This window comes from Balaenoptera physalus (assembly GCF_965194825.1).
Source record: "Balaenoptera physalus genome assembly, chromosome: 19".
Lineage (NCBI taxonomy): Eukaryota > Metazoa > Chordata > Mammalia > Artiodactyla > Balaenopteridae > Balaenoptera > Balaenoptera physalus.
In genome coordinates, this window is record NC_138900.1 from 10,327,252 (window position 1) to 10,348,095 (window position 20,844).

Here is a 20,844-nt window from a genome sequence, read left to right on the forward strand (position 1 = left end):
TCAGAGTCAACAGTCTCAGGAGTCATGAAGACTGCAAGGCTGAAAGCTTTTCATCCCTTTTTTTTTTTGGCTGCACCATGCGGCATGTGGGATCTTAGCTCCCTGACCAAGAATCGAACCTGCGGCTCCTGCAGTGGAAGCTTGGAGTCTTAACCACTGGACCGCCAGGGAAGTCACGAAAGCTTTTCATCTTTGAGATGTCATGCGAGATTGTGGATAGACATTAGGCCTTGAAGTCAGTCAGACCTGGTACCAAACCAGGCTCTACCACTGGCCGTCTGTGTGATAAACCTCTCTGGTCTTACCGTCCTTATCCGTAAAATAGGTACTAAGTACCTGGCACACAAGAGCACTTAGTAAATGGCAGTAATTACTACAATGAATTTGCTGTGTACCCTTGAGCAAGTAACTTACACTCTCTGAGTCTCAGTTTCCTCCTCTAAAAGATGGGGATGAAAATACTAAATCGAAATTCGGAGTCAGGTCACCCCCTATTGTTGGACATTTACTGTTCTGACTCTTTGAAATCAAAACCAACACAAAGCTAGAATAACTGCCTGGAAAGACTTAGAAATAAAAAGTTGGGGAAAACACAGCCTCAAAGTATCACCCCACAGGTAATGTACTAATTACAAAGGGAAAGCTATACCTTTTCAATGGTGGTCACTCCCTGTTATGGGCTAAACTGCACGCCCCCAAAATTCATATGTTGTAGCCCCAGCTCCCAGTACCTCAGAATGTGACTGTATTTGGAGATAGAGCCTTTAAAGAGGTGAGTAAATTAATGAGGCCTTAGGGTGGGTCCTAATCCAGTCTCCTCATGGCCTTATAAGAAGAGGTAATTTGGACACACAAAGAGACACCAGTGCTGACACAGAGGAAAGACCAAGTGAGGACACAGTGAGAAGGCAGCCGTCTGCAAGCCCAGGAGAGAGGCCTCAGAGGAAACCGGCCCTGCCGATAGCTCGGTTTTGGACTTCCAGCCTCCAGAACTGTGGGACAATAAATTCCTGTGGTTCAAGGCACGCAGTCTGTGGTATTTTGTTATGGCAGCCCGAGCTGACTAATACACCACCTTCACCACGGGCTCCGACTCAGCATCAGATATTAAACTGCCACCCCATGGCCATGATGTGAGACACCTAGAGGGCCCCAGCATCACCGCTGGAGTATTCCCACCAAAATGAATAACCTGATCTAATCTGGAAACAGCCAATAAACCCGGAATGTGGGACATTCTACAAAACGCCTTTCCTGTCCTCCACAAATGTCCCTGTCCTGAAACGCAAAGACAGACCGAGGAATGAACCCAAGTCAAAAGATACCAAAGACACCTGTCTTCCTCCGTGTGGGCTGCTGTGACAAAATACCAAGAACTGGGTGGCGTATACACAACAGATATTTATTTCTCGATAGTTCTGGAGGCTGGAAGCCCAAGATCAGGGCGACAGCACGATTGGGTTCTGGTGAGGGCCTCTTTTGGGTGCAGACTGTGTCACTGTGTCCTCACATGGTGGAAGGGACCTTCCCCATCACCTTCCCGGTTAGGGTTTCAATATATGAATTGGAGGTGGGGGGGGACACAAACATTCAGACCATAGCAACATCTGACAACTAAAGGCAGCACGTGATCCCGGACTGGATTTTAAACAAGCAGACAAGAAAAAAAAAAACAGGTATAAAGGATATCTGGGGTCAGCTGGGATCATTAGACTATGGACTTAATCTTAGATAATATTCTTGCATGAATATTACGTTTCTAGAATGTGATAACAGCATTGTGATCAGACAGGTCCTACATCGTAGAAAAAAGTCATGGCTCTTGAGAGATACAGGCTGAAACATTTTGGGTGAAGTGTCATATCTCTGACTCACTTTCAAATCTTCCTCTGTAAATGTCTATATAAAGAGAGAGGCATTGGGAATTCCCTGGCGGTCCAGTGGTTAGGACTCTGTGTTTTCACTGCCGAAGGCCCGGGTTCATTCCCTGGTCCAGGAACTAGGATCCCACAAGCCTCGCGGCATGGCCAAAAAAATAAACCAAGAGAGAGGCATAAAGCAAATGTGGCAAAAGGATACGGGTGTTCATTGCGCTATCCTTCTCTATTTTGCGTAGGTTTAAACTTTTTCCAAAAAAGTTGAGACATAAAGTTGAAAAAATATCCCTTATCAAATTGGAAAAACAGACAAAATGCTTAAAGATAAATGAGGGGCTACAAAATTGCCCCTCAACGTACCACACTTGCCCATTCCTGAAAAGCCAGTGATGGAATATACGTTTCAAAGTAAACTGTTCTTTTCACCAGAATGTCCCGCTAACATGCTACTTCTGGCCACGACGCCTGGAGCCAAATCCAATAACAACAACTACAACCACCTGTCTGAGTAAGGGGTCCTGCACACCAGTGCTGGGCCATCTCCCTGGTTTCCTCACAGTGTCCTGTGGGGAGGGGGCAGGAGCTTCATCCCCATTTTACAGATGAGGAAACTGAGGCCAAGGGAAGCACTGGACTTGCCCTAATCCACACAGCTGGTAAATGGCAGAGCCAGGACCAAAGCCCAAGTCTTTCTGACCCTAAAATCCAAACTTGTTGGGGTAGGACAGGGTTGCTCTGCTAATCCCCCAAGTAAAGCTCTGAGTACAAATCCCACTGAGGAAGAGGAGAGGGAAACAGATCTCACACGAGGGAGCTGGGACCTGGGGCCGGGGTCAGGGATGGCGTCCCTGAGGTGGGCTGAGGCCTCACGGGTGAATAGGAGGTGACCAGGCTGCAGGTGGAAAGCACTCCAGCCAGGAGGAATGGCACAGGCAAAGGGCTGGTGGCTGGATGGTGGTGAGTGAGGAGGGCTGGATGGGAATGGGCAGCAGGAGCTGGGCCATGAAAGGTCTTAGAGGCCCAGGAAGGATCTTGGGTTTCCTCCTGAGGGTGCTAGGGAGCCAAAGGAGGATTCTGAACAGGGGAGACGAGCAGATGTGTAATTTAACAGCACCCCTCTGGCGGTCTTGGAAATCTGGAGGAGACTGAGAGCTGGTCACCAGGGAGGAAGCTGGAGGTCAGGGAGCAGATAAGCCCGGGATCCAGGGCTGGTGGGATGGTGAGGACATAATTCAGGGTCCATGGACACTTGGGCAAAGATCCAGAAACACACGAAGTCTCCGTATTGGAAAGGCACAGGAACCAGGCCTCTCAGAAATCACTGGGAGAGACAGTCATGCATGCAACCCCCCGGGCAGGGCAATTTGGCAACAGCCATCAAATTATCTTTGACGGGCAATCCCACTTCCAGAAGTTGTTTTTTTTTTTTTAACGTTTTTTTTTTGGCCACGCCACACAGCTTGCAGGATCTTAGTTCCCCCACCAGGAATCGAACCCGTGCCCCCTGCAGTGGAAGCGTGGAGTCTTAACCACTGGACCGTCAGGGAAGTCCTAAAATGTGTTGTTTTTTTTTTTTAAAGAGATCTTTCTTTTTTTTTTAAATTCTTTATTTTATTTTATTTTTATTTATTTATTTTTGGCTGTGTTGGGTCTTCGTTTCTGTGCGAGGGCTTTCTCCAGTTGCGGCAAGCGGGGGCCACTCTTCATCGCGGTGCGTGGGCCTCTCACTATCGCGGCCTTTATTGTTGTGGAGCACAGGCTCCAGAAGCGCAGGCTCAGTAGTTGTGGCTCACGGGCCCAGTTGCCCCGCGGCATGTGGGATCCTCCCGGACCAGGGCTCGAACCCGTGTTCCCCGCATTGGCAGGCAGATTCTCAACCACTGTGCCACCAGGGAAGCCCCCTAAAATGTGTTTTTTTTAAACTTAAGAATATATCTTGGAGCTGAGCTCATATCAGCATGACTGAAGCTGCCTTATTCTCTTTACCATCTCATCCTGCCGTGTGGATATAGGATAATATATTGTGCAAGTCTCCTATTGGTGGACATTTTGGTTGTTTTCTGTTTCCCGCTATTACAAGCAGGGCTGTAGAGAACGACTCGGTTCATCTATTATTTCCTTCACGTGTGTCACTCACATAACTTCTGGAAGGGAATCTGGTGGTCCAGTGGTTAGGACTCCATGTTTCCACTGGGCTGGGTTCGATCCCTGGTTGGGGAAATAAGATCCCGCAAGCTGCGTGGCACGGCCAAAAAACAAAAAACCCCACGCATTTTATATACACACGCGCATGCACGCTCCCCTTTATGTACAAAAGGGGGATAGTATATACGTATATATATATTTGACTGTATAATCATTAATCATAAAATACTCCTGAAAGGCTCCATGAGATATTGATAACAATGGTTACCTCTGGGTGGGGGGGGGGGGGGAACCTGGAGGCAGGAGTGGGGGACTTTTGTTCATTTTAATTTAATTTAAATTATGTTAATTTAACATGACTCTTCATATTTTTGAACGTTTTGATCCATGTCATATGATTCAAAACTATAACAAACTAAAGGGCATCCCTGGTGGCACAGTGGTTAAGAATCCGCCTGCCAATGCAGGGGACACGGGTTCGAGCCCTGGTCGGGGAAGATCCCACATTCCGCGGAGCACCTAAGCCCGAGCACCACAACTACTGGAGCCCGGGCTCTGCAACAAGAGAAGCCACCGCAACGAGAAGCCCACGCACTGCAATGAAGAGCAGCCTCCGCTCGCTGCAACTAGAGAAAGCCTGCGCAGCAACGAAGACCCAACACAGCCAAAAATAAAATAAAAATAAAATAAAGATGGTTATAGTTGAAAATCTTGTCTGTACCTTATCCATTCAGCACTACCTCCAAAAAAGAATTCACCTGTATTTGTTTTCCTTTCCAGAGTTTCTGTATGCAAATACTAGCAAATACAAATTGAAAATCTTATTTTCCCCTCTTTTTGACACACAGGGTAGTACAGTTTACCTTGAACAATGTGGGGAGTGGGGGAGGGAGCACTGAGGCACCGACCCTGCCCGCAGTGGGAAATCCACCTATAACTTATAGCTGGTCCTCAGTATCCGTGTTTCTGCGGTTCCGCCTGGGGGGGTTCCAACAGCTGGGGATCGTATTTACTGTTGAAAAAAATCCCCATTTAAGCGGACCCACCCAGTGCAAACCCATGTTGTTCAAGGGTCAACTGTATAATACCCACAAAATTCTGCACCTCAATTTAAACAAAATTAATATATCTTGGAGATAGATACTTCCACATCAGTACCTAAGGGATGGCTTCATTTAAAATGTTTTCTGTATTAACTGTATGTATTTATATTTATCTGCACACTTACACAGATATATTTGTCCCTGCTGCATAGGATTGCAATCGGTAGATGTATCGATTATTTCACCAGTCCCCTGATGATTAACACAGAAACTTCCAATTCTTCTCTATACAAACAAGGCTGCAAGGGAGAACCTTGTACGTCCCTCTTTCACCCAGATGCAGGCATATCTACATGATAAGTTCCTAGAAGTGGAATGGCCCGGCCTAAGAGTAATAATGATAATAATAATTATACTAGTAATACTAGAAGCTATCTCAGTTGAGCGCTCACCATGTTCGAGGTACTTGGCGTGAATAAGTAACTCATTTACTCCTCCCAACAACCCCAGGTGCTTGGTTATTATTATTCTTCAGGTTTTAAATTTTTTTTTTTGGCCGCGCCAGGGGGCCTGCAGGATCCTAGTTCCCCAACCAGGGATCGAACCCGGGCCCCCAACAGTGAAAGCGTGGAGTCCCAACCACTGGACCGCCAGGGAAGTCCGTATTATCCCATTTTGTAGAGGAGGAGGCACAGAGGGATCGAGTAACCTGTCCAAGGCAGTACCTGGATTCGAATCCAGATACTCTGATTCTTAAGGCCTCACTGGTGAACCAGGAGGCTACCAATGATAATTTTGACCAATACTGTCAAATTGCCGGGAAGAAGGCCTTTCTCTGAATGCCCTTTAAATTTAAGGCCAAGTGACAGCGGTATCATCCGCTCCAAAAATAGCAACAGCAATAATAATAACCACCATAAAATACATGAATAAAGAAATACGTGCGTATGAATCTTCGGGGCGGGGGACACGCGAGTCCCACCGCCCCCGGTGCCGCCCCCGCCCCTGGTGCCCACCTCAATGGCGGGCAGCGTCTTGCTGGCCTCTGTGCTGCTCTCCCCGAGGATGCTGCCGGCCGAGCGGCCCTCGCACTCGTAGCGGAAGCGCATGCCGCGCTGCTTGGGCTGCTCGGTGATGACCAGGTGCGGCCGCGGCCCGGGGCCCGGAGCCGGGGGCACCAGCCGGCCCAGGGGGCAGCCCCAGGGCGGCGGCGTGGCCGGGGGCGGGGGCGCCGCGGGGCCCAGGGTGACCGTGCTCAGGGAGGCCGCCCCGCGAGACACCAGGCGCGGCAGCCCCTCGCCCGGGCCCGGCTGCGCCCCCTCCAGGCCGAAGCCATTCTCCTTGATGTACTCGTCGATGATCTCTGCGGGAGAAGCAAAACCTAAGGATGACGCTGATTGTCAAAGAAAAGGCTTTTTTTTACCCCCAGACTTGTGCTGCCCTCGCCTTTTTCCCGTCCGTTCATTTCTTCAAGACATATTTCTTGTGGGCCAAGGGCAGGGGCGTCAGCTCCGAACACAGAAAAGCCCCTGCCCTCCTTCTTGGAAACAGACGCGTAGCGTCCCCTAGTTCTAGAAGCCCGAAACCCCAGGGGTCGGCCTGGTTTCTCCTTCTCCTGCACCCTTCCGTGCACCCGCCTCCGAAACAGCTCCTGAACCCATGCCTCCATCACCTCTCACCTGGATCAAGGTAGAACCAAGTCACAGGTACCCCTGCCTCCATCTTGCCCCATTTAATGACAACAAGAATAACAGGTGCTCTGCCCAAGCCGTTCCCATCTCAGAAAGCAGCACCACCATCCACGGTGCTCAAGCTGGAAGGACACACATCTTTATCAGCTGCTCACGATCCCACATCTACTATGTCCAATCCATGAACTTCTCCTGCCTCTACCTCAAATATACATTTACGTTCCCACCACCTCTCCCTACCCCCACTGCCTCCTCCCTGGGCCACCCTCCATCACTTTCCATCTGAACCACTGCCCCTGTTCCCCACCTTGCCTCTTCCAGTCTATCTGCCAAACACAGCCAGAGGGATCTGATGTCAGACCCTGTGCCCGTCTCAACAGAAGCCTCCAGTGGCTCCCATCTCCCTAAGAGTCAAAGTCAACACCTTCCCCATATAAAACTCTCCCCAAACTCCACTCATCTCAGGAAAACAGGACAAAGACAAAACCCACACCCCCGACCTTGGCCACAGAGCCTTCTGTGGACGGGCCCCCTCTGTCCTGGGCTTCTTGCCTCCCGCTGCCCCCTCTCATCAAGCTCTGGTCTCTTTTCTGTTGCTTGCACCCACCAAGCCCGGCCCTCTTCGGGGCATTGGACTGGCTCCTCCATCTGCCTGTTCCACGCTTCCCCCCATTCAACCCATGCTGGCTCTTTCTCATCCTTCCGGTCTCAGCCCACCTCTTCAGAAAGGCCCAATCTAATGTGTTTTCCCCAGGCCCCTTCCTGTTTATTTCCTTAGCCCAATCTAACATTATTTTGTTCTTTATTCCTTTTCCTCCTGTCTCTGCCACTAGAGTGTCAGTTCCAAGAGAGCAGGGACTTTGGTTCGTGGCTGAATCCCCGGTGCCTAGAACAGTGCCTGGCATGCAGCAGGTGCTCAATACAACTCATCGAAGGAATGAACAATAGTTGTAGTAACAGTAACTAATGCTAAAGACGGCTGGCATATGCTGAATCTTCACTAAGTGTCAAGCACTGCTAAGTACCCTGGGAGCACATGACTTTGTTAAAATCCCCCAGCAGTCCCAGAAGTCACACTGTGACCTCCTCCCCGACAAGGAAGGCCAAGATCCCTCTCTGTGAGCACTTGGATTTCCCAGCCTCCCCCCAGAACTGCCCTGTGATACTCACCCAATTCATCTGTGGAAGGAAGAGAAAGAGAAAGGTGAGGTCCAGGAAGTGGTCAAGACTTTCATCTTTTAAGACAGATTCCCCAACCCCATCCCCTCCCAGAACCCTTCCCCCTTCCTCCATCCTGGGAAATCCTGGGCTCTGACTCCCTGGGATGTTAAACCCTAACCCCCATCTCTCCCTCCTGGCCTACCCTCCCTTCAGCTCCCAATGTTGGGGTCCCAGGGCCAGGCTACCCTCAAATGCCTCCCCCAAAAAACCTTTAGACCAGGGATTATGAAGCAGTGTTGAGAATCTAAGGAAAAGCCAAGGGTCTCATCACCAGGGAAAAGAAATGGATGCCCAAGATTCTAAACAAAATGTGGGGGTTGACCCCTCCCTAAAGCCCATCCTAGACCCCGGGAGATCACTTCCTGGTGTCTGAAGATCCAGGAAGGCTGATCCTTCACTTCTAGGCAACCACCTCCCTCTGCATCCCATGCCAGTCCCCAGCAGTACCCAGCCGGTATCCGGGATTTGCCCCTACTTCCTGAGGGGGGAATGACAGCACTGCTGGGGAAGCCCCTTATCACCTCCTCAGGAAAGCTCAGCCCTGGAAGGGACCGTGGAGGATGGAAACCAACCTCCCATCATTCCACAGACAGAACAAGGGGAGCCCAGAGGGAGCAAGCAAGCCTGTGGGGTCACACAGCACGGGAGGGCAGACCGGGGCCAGATGCCCCATCCAGGGTTGCCTGCGCTGGCCGCTGGCCACCGAATCGTCGCCAACCTGCCCTGCTGCCAGACCTGTCCTCCTCCTCCGCTCTCGGGGAGTGGCTCCCAGCAGCCAGACCTTTGCTCCTTGGAAAGCAGTCTTCCTGCCCCGCTTATCTCATGTGATCTGTGAAGTCACCGGGGTGGGGAAGACATCCCCACTTGGTAGATGGGGACACTGAGGCTGGGAGAGAGGAAGGGACACGCTACAGATCACTGGCTGGGCCAACTTCAAGTCACTTCAACTTGGAAACACCTTCTCAGGCATCCGTGCTGGATGACCTGGGGATCCAAAGATGAGTTAGACTTTGTCTGAGCCCTCAAGGAGCTCCCAGGCTGCGAGGGGAAACTGAGGCCCGGGCAGCTGTGGCTGAAGCTTTGTACTGCCTCAGTTCAAATCCTGGCTCTGTTCCTTGCTAGCCATGTGGCTTTGAGCCCATTACTTAAACTCTTTTTGTGCCTTGGTTTCTTCATCTATAAAATGGACACAATAATAATGCTTGTCTGGTTGGGCTGTTTAATATACAGGAAGCACTTAGAACTGCCGTAATAGTAGACGATACATAAATGCTGGCTGCTGTTGGGTAAGGTGTTGGGAGACATTATTTTATGGATGTGGGTAAATTGCTTCCCCTCTCTAGGCCTCAGATTGTCTGTCTATAAAATGGGGAGGTTGGAAGACATGGTTTCAGAGCATGGGGTGTGGAGTCACACAGATGTTAGTTTGAATCCCGGCGGTCACTTCTGGCTGTGTTGCCTTGGGAAAGTTGCCTAACCTCTCTGAGCCTCCTTCTCTATAAAAAGTTCTGATATATCTCAGGCATTAACATGAGGATTTAGAAGCACACTGGGAAATTGCTTAGCACAGGGTCCGACCACTTCAGGCCCTCCATAAAACTTAGCCATTATTATTATTATCTAAAATCCTCTTTCAGCCAGGAAATGTTAGGGACTTCTTCTCTTTATTCAGGGCTCAGCTCAAATAACAACCTGTCCCCCTCCCAAACTCCCACACAAACTTGCCACCATCCAGGGCCAGCCAGGATGGGCCACACTTGAGCAGCTGTCTTTCATGCCTCAGGGCCTTTGCACAGGCTAGTCTCTACCAGAATGCTCTTCCTTCAGATCTTTGCATGCCTCCTCCTCCACTTTCAGGTCCCTGGTCAAATGTCACCTCTTAGATGGGTCTTCCCTGACTACTTTATCCGAGATAGCCCCCAGAACCCCCACTCCAGTCACTCACAGTTAGGTGCCTTGGTTTTATCATTTTCATGGCACTGGCTAGGATTTGACATGACCTTATATTAGAGTGATTCATATCTGTCTCCTGTAGACTGTGAACACCAGAGAGTAGGAAACACATCTGCCCCATCCCCACTGTATACCCAGGGCCCAGTATGTGTTTGGCCCATCAAAATGAGGGAAAATTTCCCTCCCACTCTGTCTCAGTTGTTCTCCCATCCCCACCATGCTATTTAGGTGTCACTGATCCCAAGATTTGTTTAGGGCCTTTATCACATTTTATAATCCTACATTTAATTCATTGTGTACATATCTGCTTCCACATCTAGGTAGGGAACCCTACGAGGGCGGAGCCAGGGCTGTCTTGGTCACTGCTGAGTGCTCAGCACTGCCCAGCACAGGGCCAGGTATGCAATTGGAACTCAATAAATAGCTGTTGAATGGATAACGTCAGAAATTACTCTCAATTGAAAGAAACCAAAGATCTAGGTCTTGGGTCAGAAAAGTCTCAACCTTGTTCTTGCCCAGAACCAGTGCTTGGCAGGACCTGTTCCCAATGCCATCTCCCACCTTTCACTATCTCCCAAACTCACAAACCTCCTAGAGAACCCGCAGGGCCTCCTCCACAGCCACGCCAGCACTTCTGGGGTCCATCCCAAGATTTTACCTCCAGAGAGAGGTTCAGACCCAGCCCACTGGGGCCACTGGGTTTTCCTGGTGGCAGGACTCAATCCCTGCCCTCCAAATTCCAGCACATTTATGAGAGATGATGTCATCCTTTGGCCATGCTTCTGCATTTCCTTGGGCAGCACTGAATTTTGGATGGCACAGGATGAGGGGGCTTATAGACTAGTGGTTCTCAGCATCTCTTGGGACGTTGCTAGAAATGCAAACTCTTAGAGCCCATCCTGGAGCTACTGAATCAGAAACTCTGGAGATGGGGCCCAAAAATCTGTTTTAACAGCTCTCTGGGTGACCCTTAACTGTGTGCCAGACACTGCTTTAATACTGTTATTGCTTTAATACTGATACTGTTTAGCTGTATCAGCTCATTGAATCCTCTCGGTCCCTCTGAGGCATTGATATTATGCCCATCCTACAGATGAGAAAAACTAAGACCCAGAGAAGGGAAGTGACTTGCAGTGAAGGGGTGGTGGCACCAGTATGTAATTATTACGCTCTGCACTACCATAGTGAATCTCTAAAGAGGATTCTCTTAGAGAGTGAATAGGTGGTTAGTTTTACTTGCCCAGCTCCTCATCACCGGGAGGTAGGGGCATCTGGGGACCCCATCTCAACGGGCAGGGAGGGATACAGGCTGAGGAAAGCTGAGGTAGACCTCCGCAAAACCCCCAGACAGAGGCGTACACAATGCCACCTCCACAGGATTCCCCCTGCCCCATCCTGAGCGTGCACGTGGGCAGGAACTGTGGAGGGCTGCTCACCCGTGGTCCTAGAAACGGTGAGCGAGAGCGAGGAGAGGTCCGCGGCCCCTGCAGGGAGGGAGGCATGTCTCAGGAGGTGATGGAAATACGGCGGGAGAACCAGACAATCTCCCAAGCCCCACCCCGTTCCTCTCCTGGCCCCGCCCCTTTGGATCATGCCCCTCACCCTTATTGCCCGCATGGTCCGGCCTTCCTTCCTTAACTCATGGACAGGTTCCCTAGTTTCTGTCAGTCACCCCACCCTTCATCGCACTCAGGCCCTGCTCCTTCTCTCCCTTAAGAAGGCTGAGAAGGACCTGGAGGAGCTCTTCTCAGCCTCAGTTAGGAAAGCCCCCACCCTCTTCCTTATTTCAGGGTCAGACCCTACCTCTTCACTTTTCCAGTGTCAGGCCCGTCCCCTTCTCCCTCAGACCCTGCCACTTCTCTTCAGAGGCAAGCCCCACCTCCTCTTTCTTCTCTGAGTCAGACCCCGCCCTCTTTTTTTCAGAGCAGGCCCTCCTCCTTCTCTCTGCCAGAGTCGGACCCGCCTCTTCTCCCTCTCCGAGTACGGCCCCGCCCCCTTATCTCCCTTAAGCCCCGCCCCTTACTCTGAGTAGGTGAGACCTTGCTTCCTTCTTTGAGTTAGGTCCCGCCCTCTTCTCGCACTCATGGTCAGGCCCCGCCCCCTTCTGTGGGCCAGGCCTCTCCTTTTTCTCCCTCTCTGTGTCTGGCCACGCCCAGTCCCTCAGGAGCAGCTCCCGCTCCTCCTTCTCCGAGTCAGGCTCTGCCCCTCCCCTCTCGTAGTCGGGCCCCGCCCCCTTCTTTGCCTCAGGGTCAGGCCCCGCCCCCTTCTCACTCTCTAGTGGGACGTCTCTCTCTTACCTTGTACCGGACCCGGTCACCATCCTCTGCCTCCTTCCTTCCCTTTGATATAGTGTCCCCGGAACCCTCACACTCTCCCCGCAAAACCCCTAAGACTCCTGTAGGAACCCCCAGACCACTCCAGGACCCCAGGCCTCCCGCACCTCCAAGTCCCGCCCCAGACTCCTCTCCTGAACCCCGGCCCCGCTTACCCAAGGCCCCCAGCTCCGGCGCAGCGGACGATCTGGCGACGCGGCGACTCGGCATGGCCCAACCAGTGGGGACTGACGGCCCGGAGGCCAGCCCAGACCAAAACACACACACGCGGGCAGGCCGAGCGGCCAGGTGGCACGGTCCGGCGGACGATCGCGGGTCGGGAGAGCGGCGCAGGGGCTGGGGCCGCAGGCCGGGCTGGACGCGCGGCGCCCGGGGCTGCGGGGGGCGCCGGGCCGGGCCGGGCGGGCGGCGGGCGGGGGCGGGGCGGCGGAATTCCCCGGCGCCGCCGGCCTGCGCGCTCATTGGCCTGCACCCTGTCGTTACGTCACGCCAGGGAAACGGGAAAACCCCCACGCGTCACGTGGCCTCGGGGGCGGGGCCGGCCGGGAAGAGGAGGCCGGGGACACAGGAGGGGCCCGGCCCGCGACGATGCCCATTGCTCTGGTTGAGACCACTGAGTCCTGCTTGGGGCCACTCACAAGCTACCCATGGAGCAAGTAAGAAGACTGAGGCCTGCCCTCCCCAGGTCTGCCAACCGGACTTGACCTGTTGTTTCTCTGGCTCGAAGGGAAGCTTTGGGATCAGGAGGTTACCAGGGCTCCGTAGCTGCCAATGATGATAATCTTTTCGAAACCTCCATGGTCTGTCTACACCTCAGTTCCTTAACCTGAGTAAATCGGGAGTGATCATACGTAAAAGTTTAAAGCTAGGATGTCAGGATGTCAGCTGTAGGACTTGTCTGTTTTGTTCCTTGCTGTATCCCCAGCACCCAGAACAGCACCTGAAAAACAGTAGGTGCCCAATAAGTTTTTACTAAATGAATGGATGGATGTTTTATTCCTCCCCACAGCTCCTCCAAGTTTCCTAATAGCCCGTAGCACTTTCAGCTCAAAGGCTCAGTAACTTAGTCCCGGAATGGTAACAGCGTAGCCCCCAGGATACATATTGAGCTGAGTGCCTGACCCCTGGGCTTACCTGGGGGCTTCACAGATACCTCACACCTTGCACCAGCATCAGAGGAAGGTGCTAGAATTGGAATTATTGCAGAGAGGAGGAGACTGAGGCTCAAAGAGGGGCAGCCATTTGGTTAGATCACATTTCTAGGCCTATTCCTAAGAAAGACGGGATGACATTAGGTCCCAACTTGGATGCTGGGCACCCTCAGACCACAGAGCCAAGGTTTGACGTCCTTTGTCTCCCTGTGAAAATTTTGAGTGTTCCATCTCTACTCTTCATGGCCTACATGGACTCACTGATTCAGTTGACATACATTTATTGAGCACCTGCTGTGTGCCAGAGCCTGCACTGGGTACGATGGCACAGCACTCACCAAGCCAGCCCTGGCACCTGCTCGTAGGAGGCAGACTAGTCTACAGCAGTTCTCAAGGTTGTGGCCCAGCCCTTCAGGTGATATGATGCAAGCTCAAGTTGGAGAACGACTGCTATAATGCAAAATATGGAGCAGACTTTTTCTGCAAAGGGCCAGATAGCAAATATGTTCTGCTTTAGGCTTTGAGGGCCAGACAGTCTCAAAACTCAGCTCTGCCATAACACAAAAGCTGCCAAAGACCATACAGAAACAATGAGCATGACTGTGTTCCAATAAAACATTATTTTATGGACACAGAAATTTGAATTTTGTATAACTTTCATGTGAAACAAAATATCCTTCTTGAGATTTTTTCCAACCACTTAAAACATGTAAATATTACAGAAAAACTGGAAAATGCTGGTTTTGGCCTGCAGGCTGTAGTCTGCATATGACAAGGGCATCGCCTGAAACGCTATGATTTGAAGGTTCAGAATCAGGCTGCCTAAGTTCAAATCCTAGGTCTGCCACTTACTAGGAGACCTCAGGAAACTGACTTCATCTTTTTAAGCCTCTGTTTCCTCATCTGTAAAATGGGTCTAATAGTCGGATGGTTGTGAGGATTAAATACTAATAATAGTTGACACTTGTATAGACCTCTTCCATATGCTAGGCGCTGTTCTAGCACTTTATGTCACATTACTTTGTGAGACTTTGGACACATTACTTAATTTCTCTGGGTTTCAGTTTTCTCATCTGCTGTCGTGAACATCTGACTTAGAGTCATTGCACACAGGGTAACAGTACCAGGCACTGCTCCAAAAGCTGGGGACACAGCACACAACACAATAGACAAAAGCCCCTGCCATCATGGAACTGAAATCCAAGTGGGGGAGACAGATGGAAAAGAGATAAGCAAATATATGTCTGATGGTGATAGCAGTCCTACAGAAGATTAAAGCAGGATACATGGCTTGAGTTTGAAGGGTAATATTTGGGTTAGGAAGTTTAGGGAGGGTCTAAGGTGACATCTGAGCAGACTGCTGAGACAGTGAAGGATCCATGTGGATATCTAGGGAAGAGTGTTCAAGTCACAGGGAACAGCAAGTGCAAAGGCCCTGAGGTGGGAACATGCATGGCATGTTGAAGGAACAAACAGCAAGGAGGCTGGAGTGGAGTGACAGCTGGGGAAGTAGTGGAGATGGGTAATATTAAATTTAGGAAGCAAACCACATGCAGCACTTAAGACTAGAGCTTGGCTCATGATAAGAAGTGTTGAACAGTGGCTCCTACGTGTAGGAGTAGAAGCCTACCTGATTCCCCTCTGCCCCTTGAAATGTCAGGCCTCACAACTGTTTGTTAGGTCAATGGCTGAAAGGACACATCAGAAATCCTCAGCGTTCAGGATTTCTGTGGGGCTCTGAACCCCATGAGGGCAGGCCTGGGGCTGTCTTGATCCCTGCTGTGTACACAGAACCCCCAGCTCAAAGCAATGTCCAGGGGAGGGGCTCAGGGAACATTTGTTGACTGACTGTATGTCAGTCTCTCCACCGATGTCTTAATGCAGGCCTCATCAAGGTCCACACTTCTGGCTGTGTGCCTGTGTCTGTGAAAGTCGGGATTGTGCAAACGTGCACTCAGCAAGCGTTCCCAGAGCAACTCCTCTTGTGCTGTGGACACAGCAGTGACCAAGACAGCTCTGGCTCTGTCCTCACAGGGCTCAGTCCAGTGGAGAAAGACCTGTCTCCAGCTAGTGATGACCCACACCGGGCAGGGCTGGGGTGTGGGGACCCAGGGAGCTGGTGGGTGGGGGGCAGTGTCCCAGAGGAGGTGGTCAGGAAGGGTGTCCTGGAGGAGGAGCCGTGGAGCTACAACCTGGAGGATGCATAGGGTAAGGTGAAGAGTTGCATGCCTGGAGGAAGGGCGCCAGGAGGTAAGCGGTCACAGCTAGTTAGAGCAAGGGAGATGAGGCTGTGGGAGTTAAGAAGTCCCCTCCCCCCCAAGGTATCGTGCACCAGTTAGCAGCCTGGGCTCTTCTCCCAAGGGTACTGGGGAGCCATGGTAGGTTCTGAACAAAGAACGGCCAGGGTCAGGTTTGTGCTTCAGAAAATTCTGGCTGCTGGGGACTTCCCTGGTTGGTCAGTGGTTAAGAATCCTCCTGCCAATGCAGGGGACATGGGTTCGATCCCTGGTCCAGGAAGATCCCACATGCCGCGGAGCAACTAAGCCTGTGTGCCTAGAGCCCATGTTCCGCAACAAAGGAAGCCACCACACTGAGAAGCCCGCACACCGCAACAAAGCTCACCGCAACTAGAGAAGGCCCGCGCACAGCAACAAAGACCCAACTCAGCCAAAAATAAATCAAAAGTAAATTTTAAAAAAATGGTTAAGATGGTAAATTAAAAAAACCAGACTCCGTGCTTCCACTGCAGGAAGCACTAACTTCCACTTAGTTCCTGGTCCAGGAACTAAGATCCAGCACGTGGCCCGTGCTGGATGAAAAGTGAATGGGAGGGGCAGGGGACCAGGGAGGAGGCTGAGTTGGGATCCCAGGGTATGAGGAGGAGCCTGGACCGGGTGGTCTCAGTGCAAGTGAAGAAGTGAGAATGCCAAGCAATTGTGGGGTACAGCTGACAGGCCCTGCCAAACACTGTGGGATGAGGATTTGGGCAGGGGGTAGGCCAGTGAGTTTAGGTGGCCTGAGAGCCCACACCCTGCTTGGTTCTATGAGCTCAGCAGGTACTGATGCACAGCAGGGGAGGGAGTGGAGCAGGTCTGTGGCTGTGGCTACCTCAGGGATGGAGCCTGCAGAGTGTGTGTGTATGCATACGCAGGTGTCTGCACACAACTCTCCTGGGACCTCGTGGATTCCCTGCCTGGTTCTGCAGGGCACTGTGGTGTTGGAGCCCAGTGGAACCTGGCTTGGTTCTCAGCCCCGGGGCTCCTCTCCCAGAAGTGTTGATGAGACCACACCCCCTCCCCCCAAAAAAATAAACCTGGGAATGTGGGGTCCCAACCCCTCAGAGTGCAGGGATACCCAGGGGCCTCAGTCTCCTCATCCATAAAGTGGGTGAACAGTTCTGGTACCCAGCTTGTTGGGAAGGCACACGCGCCACACACCAAGAGTCTGGCTGGGTCCTTGGCACAGGCAACCCGGAGGGTGCTGATGGCACCCCAACAGCTATGGCCGCTACAGCTGGGCACCACTCTGAGCCAGGATTCACTTGCAGGGTCCCCTGGAGACGAGCTCATAAGCCCAGAGAAGCGAGGTCAGGCAGCCAGGGTCCCAGGATTGCTGAACAAGGCAGGCTAATGGGACTGTATCAGTGGTGGGTAGGCGCTCCTGCCCTGCCGGGCTGTGTGAGGCCAGGAGATAATCAGCGGCACAGGCGAGGCTCCACGCCTCGGCGGGCCTCGTGGTTAAGAGCACTGGTGTGGTGAGGTCGTGGCGAGCAGCTTCCCCATCTGTGAAATGGGGATGGTTACGGAAGCCCCCTCAGAGGGCTCCTGGGAGGGGGAGAAGGAGGAGAAAGGGGCCTGGCCCAGAGGGTCACTGTCCCCAGTTTAGCATGTCCCGCGTCCTGAGGGTCTCCCTGCCAGACTCAGGAGAGCCACCCCCACCTGCTCTCCAAGGTGGCAGGGGAAGGAAGGCACAAGATGGGGGGCTCTGTTGAGTTTAAGTTAAACACCCATATGAATTTATTAAATCCAGACTGTGTTAAAGGGCGGCGGTCTGGGAGGAGGGAGTGGTGGGGGATCGAGGGACAAGATGATGGACGGCCGTGGGTGTCCCACAGAGGGGCCTGGCCCCTGCCCCGCCTGGCCCACCCCCTCGGCAGTGCCATGTTGGCTTCACCATGATTCCCGATGGTGTTGGGCTGGCGGGGCGAGATGGCTGGAAACACGGAGGGACAGACAGACAGACGGCGCCTCCACAAACGACGCGCCCTGGCCCCCACACCACACACCGGCCCCGGCCCGATCTGTCCAGGGAAGGGGCGACCGGGAGGGGAGGCGAGGGGGCCTGGGCGGCGGGGGTGGGGGTCACCAGGAGCAGCTAATCCCTTTTTTTGTCCTCTGCTGGCTTTGGAGGGGCTTCCTGGGGCTCGCTGTCAGAGCTGGCCCCCTGGGTGGGCCTGGCGGGCGGGGGTGTGGAGGCCTCCTCCCTGGCGGCGGCGGTGGTCGTGGCGGGGGCGGGGGCCGGCGGGAGGGCCCCTGCTGCTGTTGGGGCCTCGCCACTCATGCCAAACTCGTTCACCCGCGTGGGGTCGACGCGGTAGATCCACCGTTGGTAGAGGTAGATGAAGAAGACCACATCTGGGGGTGGGGTGAGGGGGCAGCGTGAGGGGAAGGGGCAGGGCCCACCCGGCTCACTGTCAGGCTTGGGGCGGGGGGGTCCTGCAAAGAGTGGGCTGAGCCCCCAGGCCGAGGCCGGCGCGCCTCCCTCAGACCAGGGCCCTGCCCGTGCCCAGCTCTGGTGGGAGCCTGCCGGCCAGCCCACCCACCTGCCCACCAGGCCTCACCGTCCCGCAGGCAGCCGATCCGGTACATAACAGGCATCTTGATGACAAAGGCGAACAGGTCATCAATGAAGGTGTTGAGGGCCTTGTAGGTGAGCATGCGCCAGGGCAGGTGGGCCACAGACTTGAGCTTGTAGTTGATGAAGAGCTGGGGTGTCATGGTGATGAAGCCTGCGGCGGTGAGGAAGGGACATCCATGAGCAGAGGAAGGGGCGTCCTGACCCTCCACCTCTTTGACTGCATTTCTGGCCTCTGTCCCTTCACTCACTCTGTTCCAGCCACACTGGCCCCCGTGCTGCTTCCAACACCCCAGGCACATCCTACCTCAGGGCCTTTGGACTTGCTCTGCCTTCTGACACCAGATCTTTGCACAGCTCCTTCCTTGGCACCTTTCAGGCCTCAGTTTACATATCATCTCCTCGGAGAGGTGACGATGGAGCTCAGGGACACCTGACCAGCCTCCATGGCCCTCTCACTCTGGCCCCTTCAGGGCACTCATCACATGCTGTAACTCACTTGTCTGCTTGTTTACTCTGTCCGATGCCTGAGGACGAGGACTGAAACGCACTGTCCAAGGCTTCCCGGAAGCCCTCCCTGACCCCCAGAGCGGACCGGGCACCTCTTTGAGGCTGTCCACGTGCCACCCCTGCTCCCCCTGAAGTGTCCCTGACCGGAGACAGGTCTGTCTCCCGCACTGGACCCCAAGTGTCAGGAGGGCGGGGCCAGGCTGACTCGCTCATTGCCGAGGCCCCAGCACAGCCCAGCACGGGGCTGAGGACGGCTGCTGGACGCCTGCCCTGACTGCGGGGGCCGCGTGTGGTGAGGGCCTGCTCACCGAAGGTCAGCAGGAAGCCATAGAGCATGCTGAGCACCCAGGAGTACCAGCCCTTGTGCTCCAGGTACAGGAGGCTGTAGACGGCGTAGCAGCCCAGGAGTGGGAAGAGGATCCAAGACAGGTACCGGAACGCCATCTGTGGGGCACAGGGTGGGGCTGGGACCCAGCTCCTTGGGCCCCACCTGGCACCCCTGCTCCCCGCCCTCACACACCCACACCTGGTCTGGCAGGCCAGCCCGGGGGAATTTCCAGGTGGCCCTGGGAACTCTGGACTCGGCCAGGAAGTGTATGTGGCAGGCAGGGGACACTAGAGGGTATGACGCAAGCCATGAAGCATGGGCCTGTCAGCCGACAGGCAGACATCCTAGCCCGTGCCCTGGGCCCCCAGGAGCGTGTGGGTACCTGGAGACCCTCCCTGGGGCCCACTGTGGGGGACACTCACGTCGTCATACACTTTGGTCGAGGACTCAACGTATGTTGACTTGTCTTTGAAGGTTGGGCGGGGGAGGAGCCCTGCCACCTTGCGCTCCCGGTCCAGCTGCGGACAGGGAGGGAGGCTGCAGTCAGCTGCCACGCTGGCTCCTGTCCCCCAGGCCAGTTCCAGCTCCTGCCCTTCCCCACCGTTCCCAGTTCCCCTGCCCCACGTGTGACCCGAAAAATCCCCTGGTGCGAAAATCCCCTTGGTCTTGGGAGTGCGGCAGGCGTTGGGAATCCCCTAGGGGCCAGCTCCAGGGTCTGGCCGGGCCACACGACCCCGCTCCCAACCCCTGGCAGCTTCTGAAACAGCATGGCAGCCTGGCCTTACCCGGACATCCATGACCTTGGTGATCTTCCAGAGGTCGATGAGGACCCCGATGAAGACGCTGACCTGGACCACGAAGTTGGTCTCGTTGTCCAGGATGTAGAGGAGGACCACGAAAGACTGGAAGACGCCAAAGAAGACGGAGCGCACGGACAGGCCCTCCAGGGACTGCCGGCTGTTCCAGAACTGGATATCTGTGCACAGGAGTTGGGGAGGAAGCCAGGAGGGTGAGGGGCCTCCGAGTCCCTCCCGCAGCTCCCTCAAGCCCCGTCCTCCTCAGACCCCCGGGGCGGCGCTGGGTCTGCCGCGGGAGAAGGGTGCACACTACTGCCCCTTCCGGTGACACTCTGCTCCACAGGCGCCAGCCGGAGCCCCAGGCAGGCAGGATCTCTGCAGTCTCACACTGGACACACCCTGCCCCCCAGGGTGCGGCCGGTCCCTTGACTGGCAGTGATGGTGGCGGTGACTGCTGCCATGTTCCGGTGCTCCCCAATCGCTAAGTGCCACATCCCTAAGGCCACACAGCCTGACCTGTCCACCGTGGCGCCGTGGTGCCTCCGCTGGGTGGGAAGGTCTGGGACGTGCACTTCCAGCCCACCACCCCGAACCTATGAAGGAACCAGCCCACATTCCCTGGCGGTCCAGTGGTTAAGACTCCACACTTCCACTGCAGTGGGCGTGGGTTTAATCCCCAGTCAGGGCACTAATATCCCGTATGCCACGAGGTGTGGCCAAAAAAAAAAAAAAAAAAAAAAAGGAACCGGCCCACAGACACGCTCAGGGCATGCACAGGGGCCATGGCCTCTGCTCGCCAACCAAAGCTCCTTCCAGCACTACTCTCCCAGGCCCCCGCCACCCCCCGCAGGGCCCAGCTCAGCCCCTCTCCCAGCCCTGGTCTTCCCATCGGCCAGATGAGGAAAACGGCACCACTGGACTCTGCCCAGACTGTGTGTCCA

The 20,844-nt window shown here is 54.0% G+C and overlaps 2 protein-coding genes across 5 annotated transcripts in view; both read right to left on the minus strand.

Annotated features, from left to right (window-relative positions):
* RELB (RELB proto-oncogene, NF-kB subunit) overlaps window positions 1–12,700 on the minus strand; it is a 28,942-nt gene extending 16,242 nt beyond the window's left edge. For 2 of the 4 annotated variants that reach the window (XM_082438714.1, XM_082438712.1), the window contains exons 1-3: window positions 12,419–12,700; window positions 11,367–11,414; window positions 6,082–6,428 (exon numbers count right to left, since the gene is read on the minus strand). In XM_082438714.1, the coding sequence (XP_082294840.1) occupies window positions 6,082–6,428; window positions 11,367–11,414; window positions 12,419–12,473 (450 nt within the window). In that variant the 5' untranslated portion in view covers window positions 12,474–12,700. Of the gene's footprint in view, window positions 1–6,081; window positions 6,447–11,366; window positions 11,415–12,418 lie in introns of all 4 variants that reach the window. The other 2 variants (XM_082438715.1, XM_082438713.1) reach the window with 2 other exon arrangements.
* A 4,706-nt stretch (window positions 12,701–17,406) lies between these two features.
* CLPTM1 (CLPTM1 regulator of GABA type A receptor forward trafficking) overlaps window positions 17,407–20,844 on the minus strand; it is a 29,215-nt gene continuing 25,777 nt past the window's right edge. The window contains exons 10-14 of the mRNA XM_082438708.1: window positions 19,892–20,082; window positions 19,529–19,624; window positions 19,087–19,222; window positions 18,255–18,422; window positions 17,407–18,048 (exon numbers count right to left, since the gene is read on the minus strand). Coding sequence (XP_082294834.1) covers window positions 17,789–18,048; window positions 18,255–18,422; window positions 19,087–19,222; window positions 19,529–19,624; window positions 19,892–20,082 — 851 coding nt within the window. The 3' untranslated portion in view covers window positions 17,407–17,788. The remainder of the gene's footprint in view (window positions 18,049–18,254; window positions 18,423–19,086; window positions 19,223–19,528; window positions 19,625–19,891; window positions 20,083–20,844) is intronic.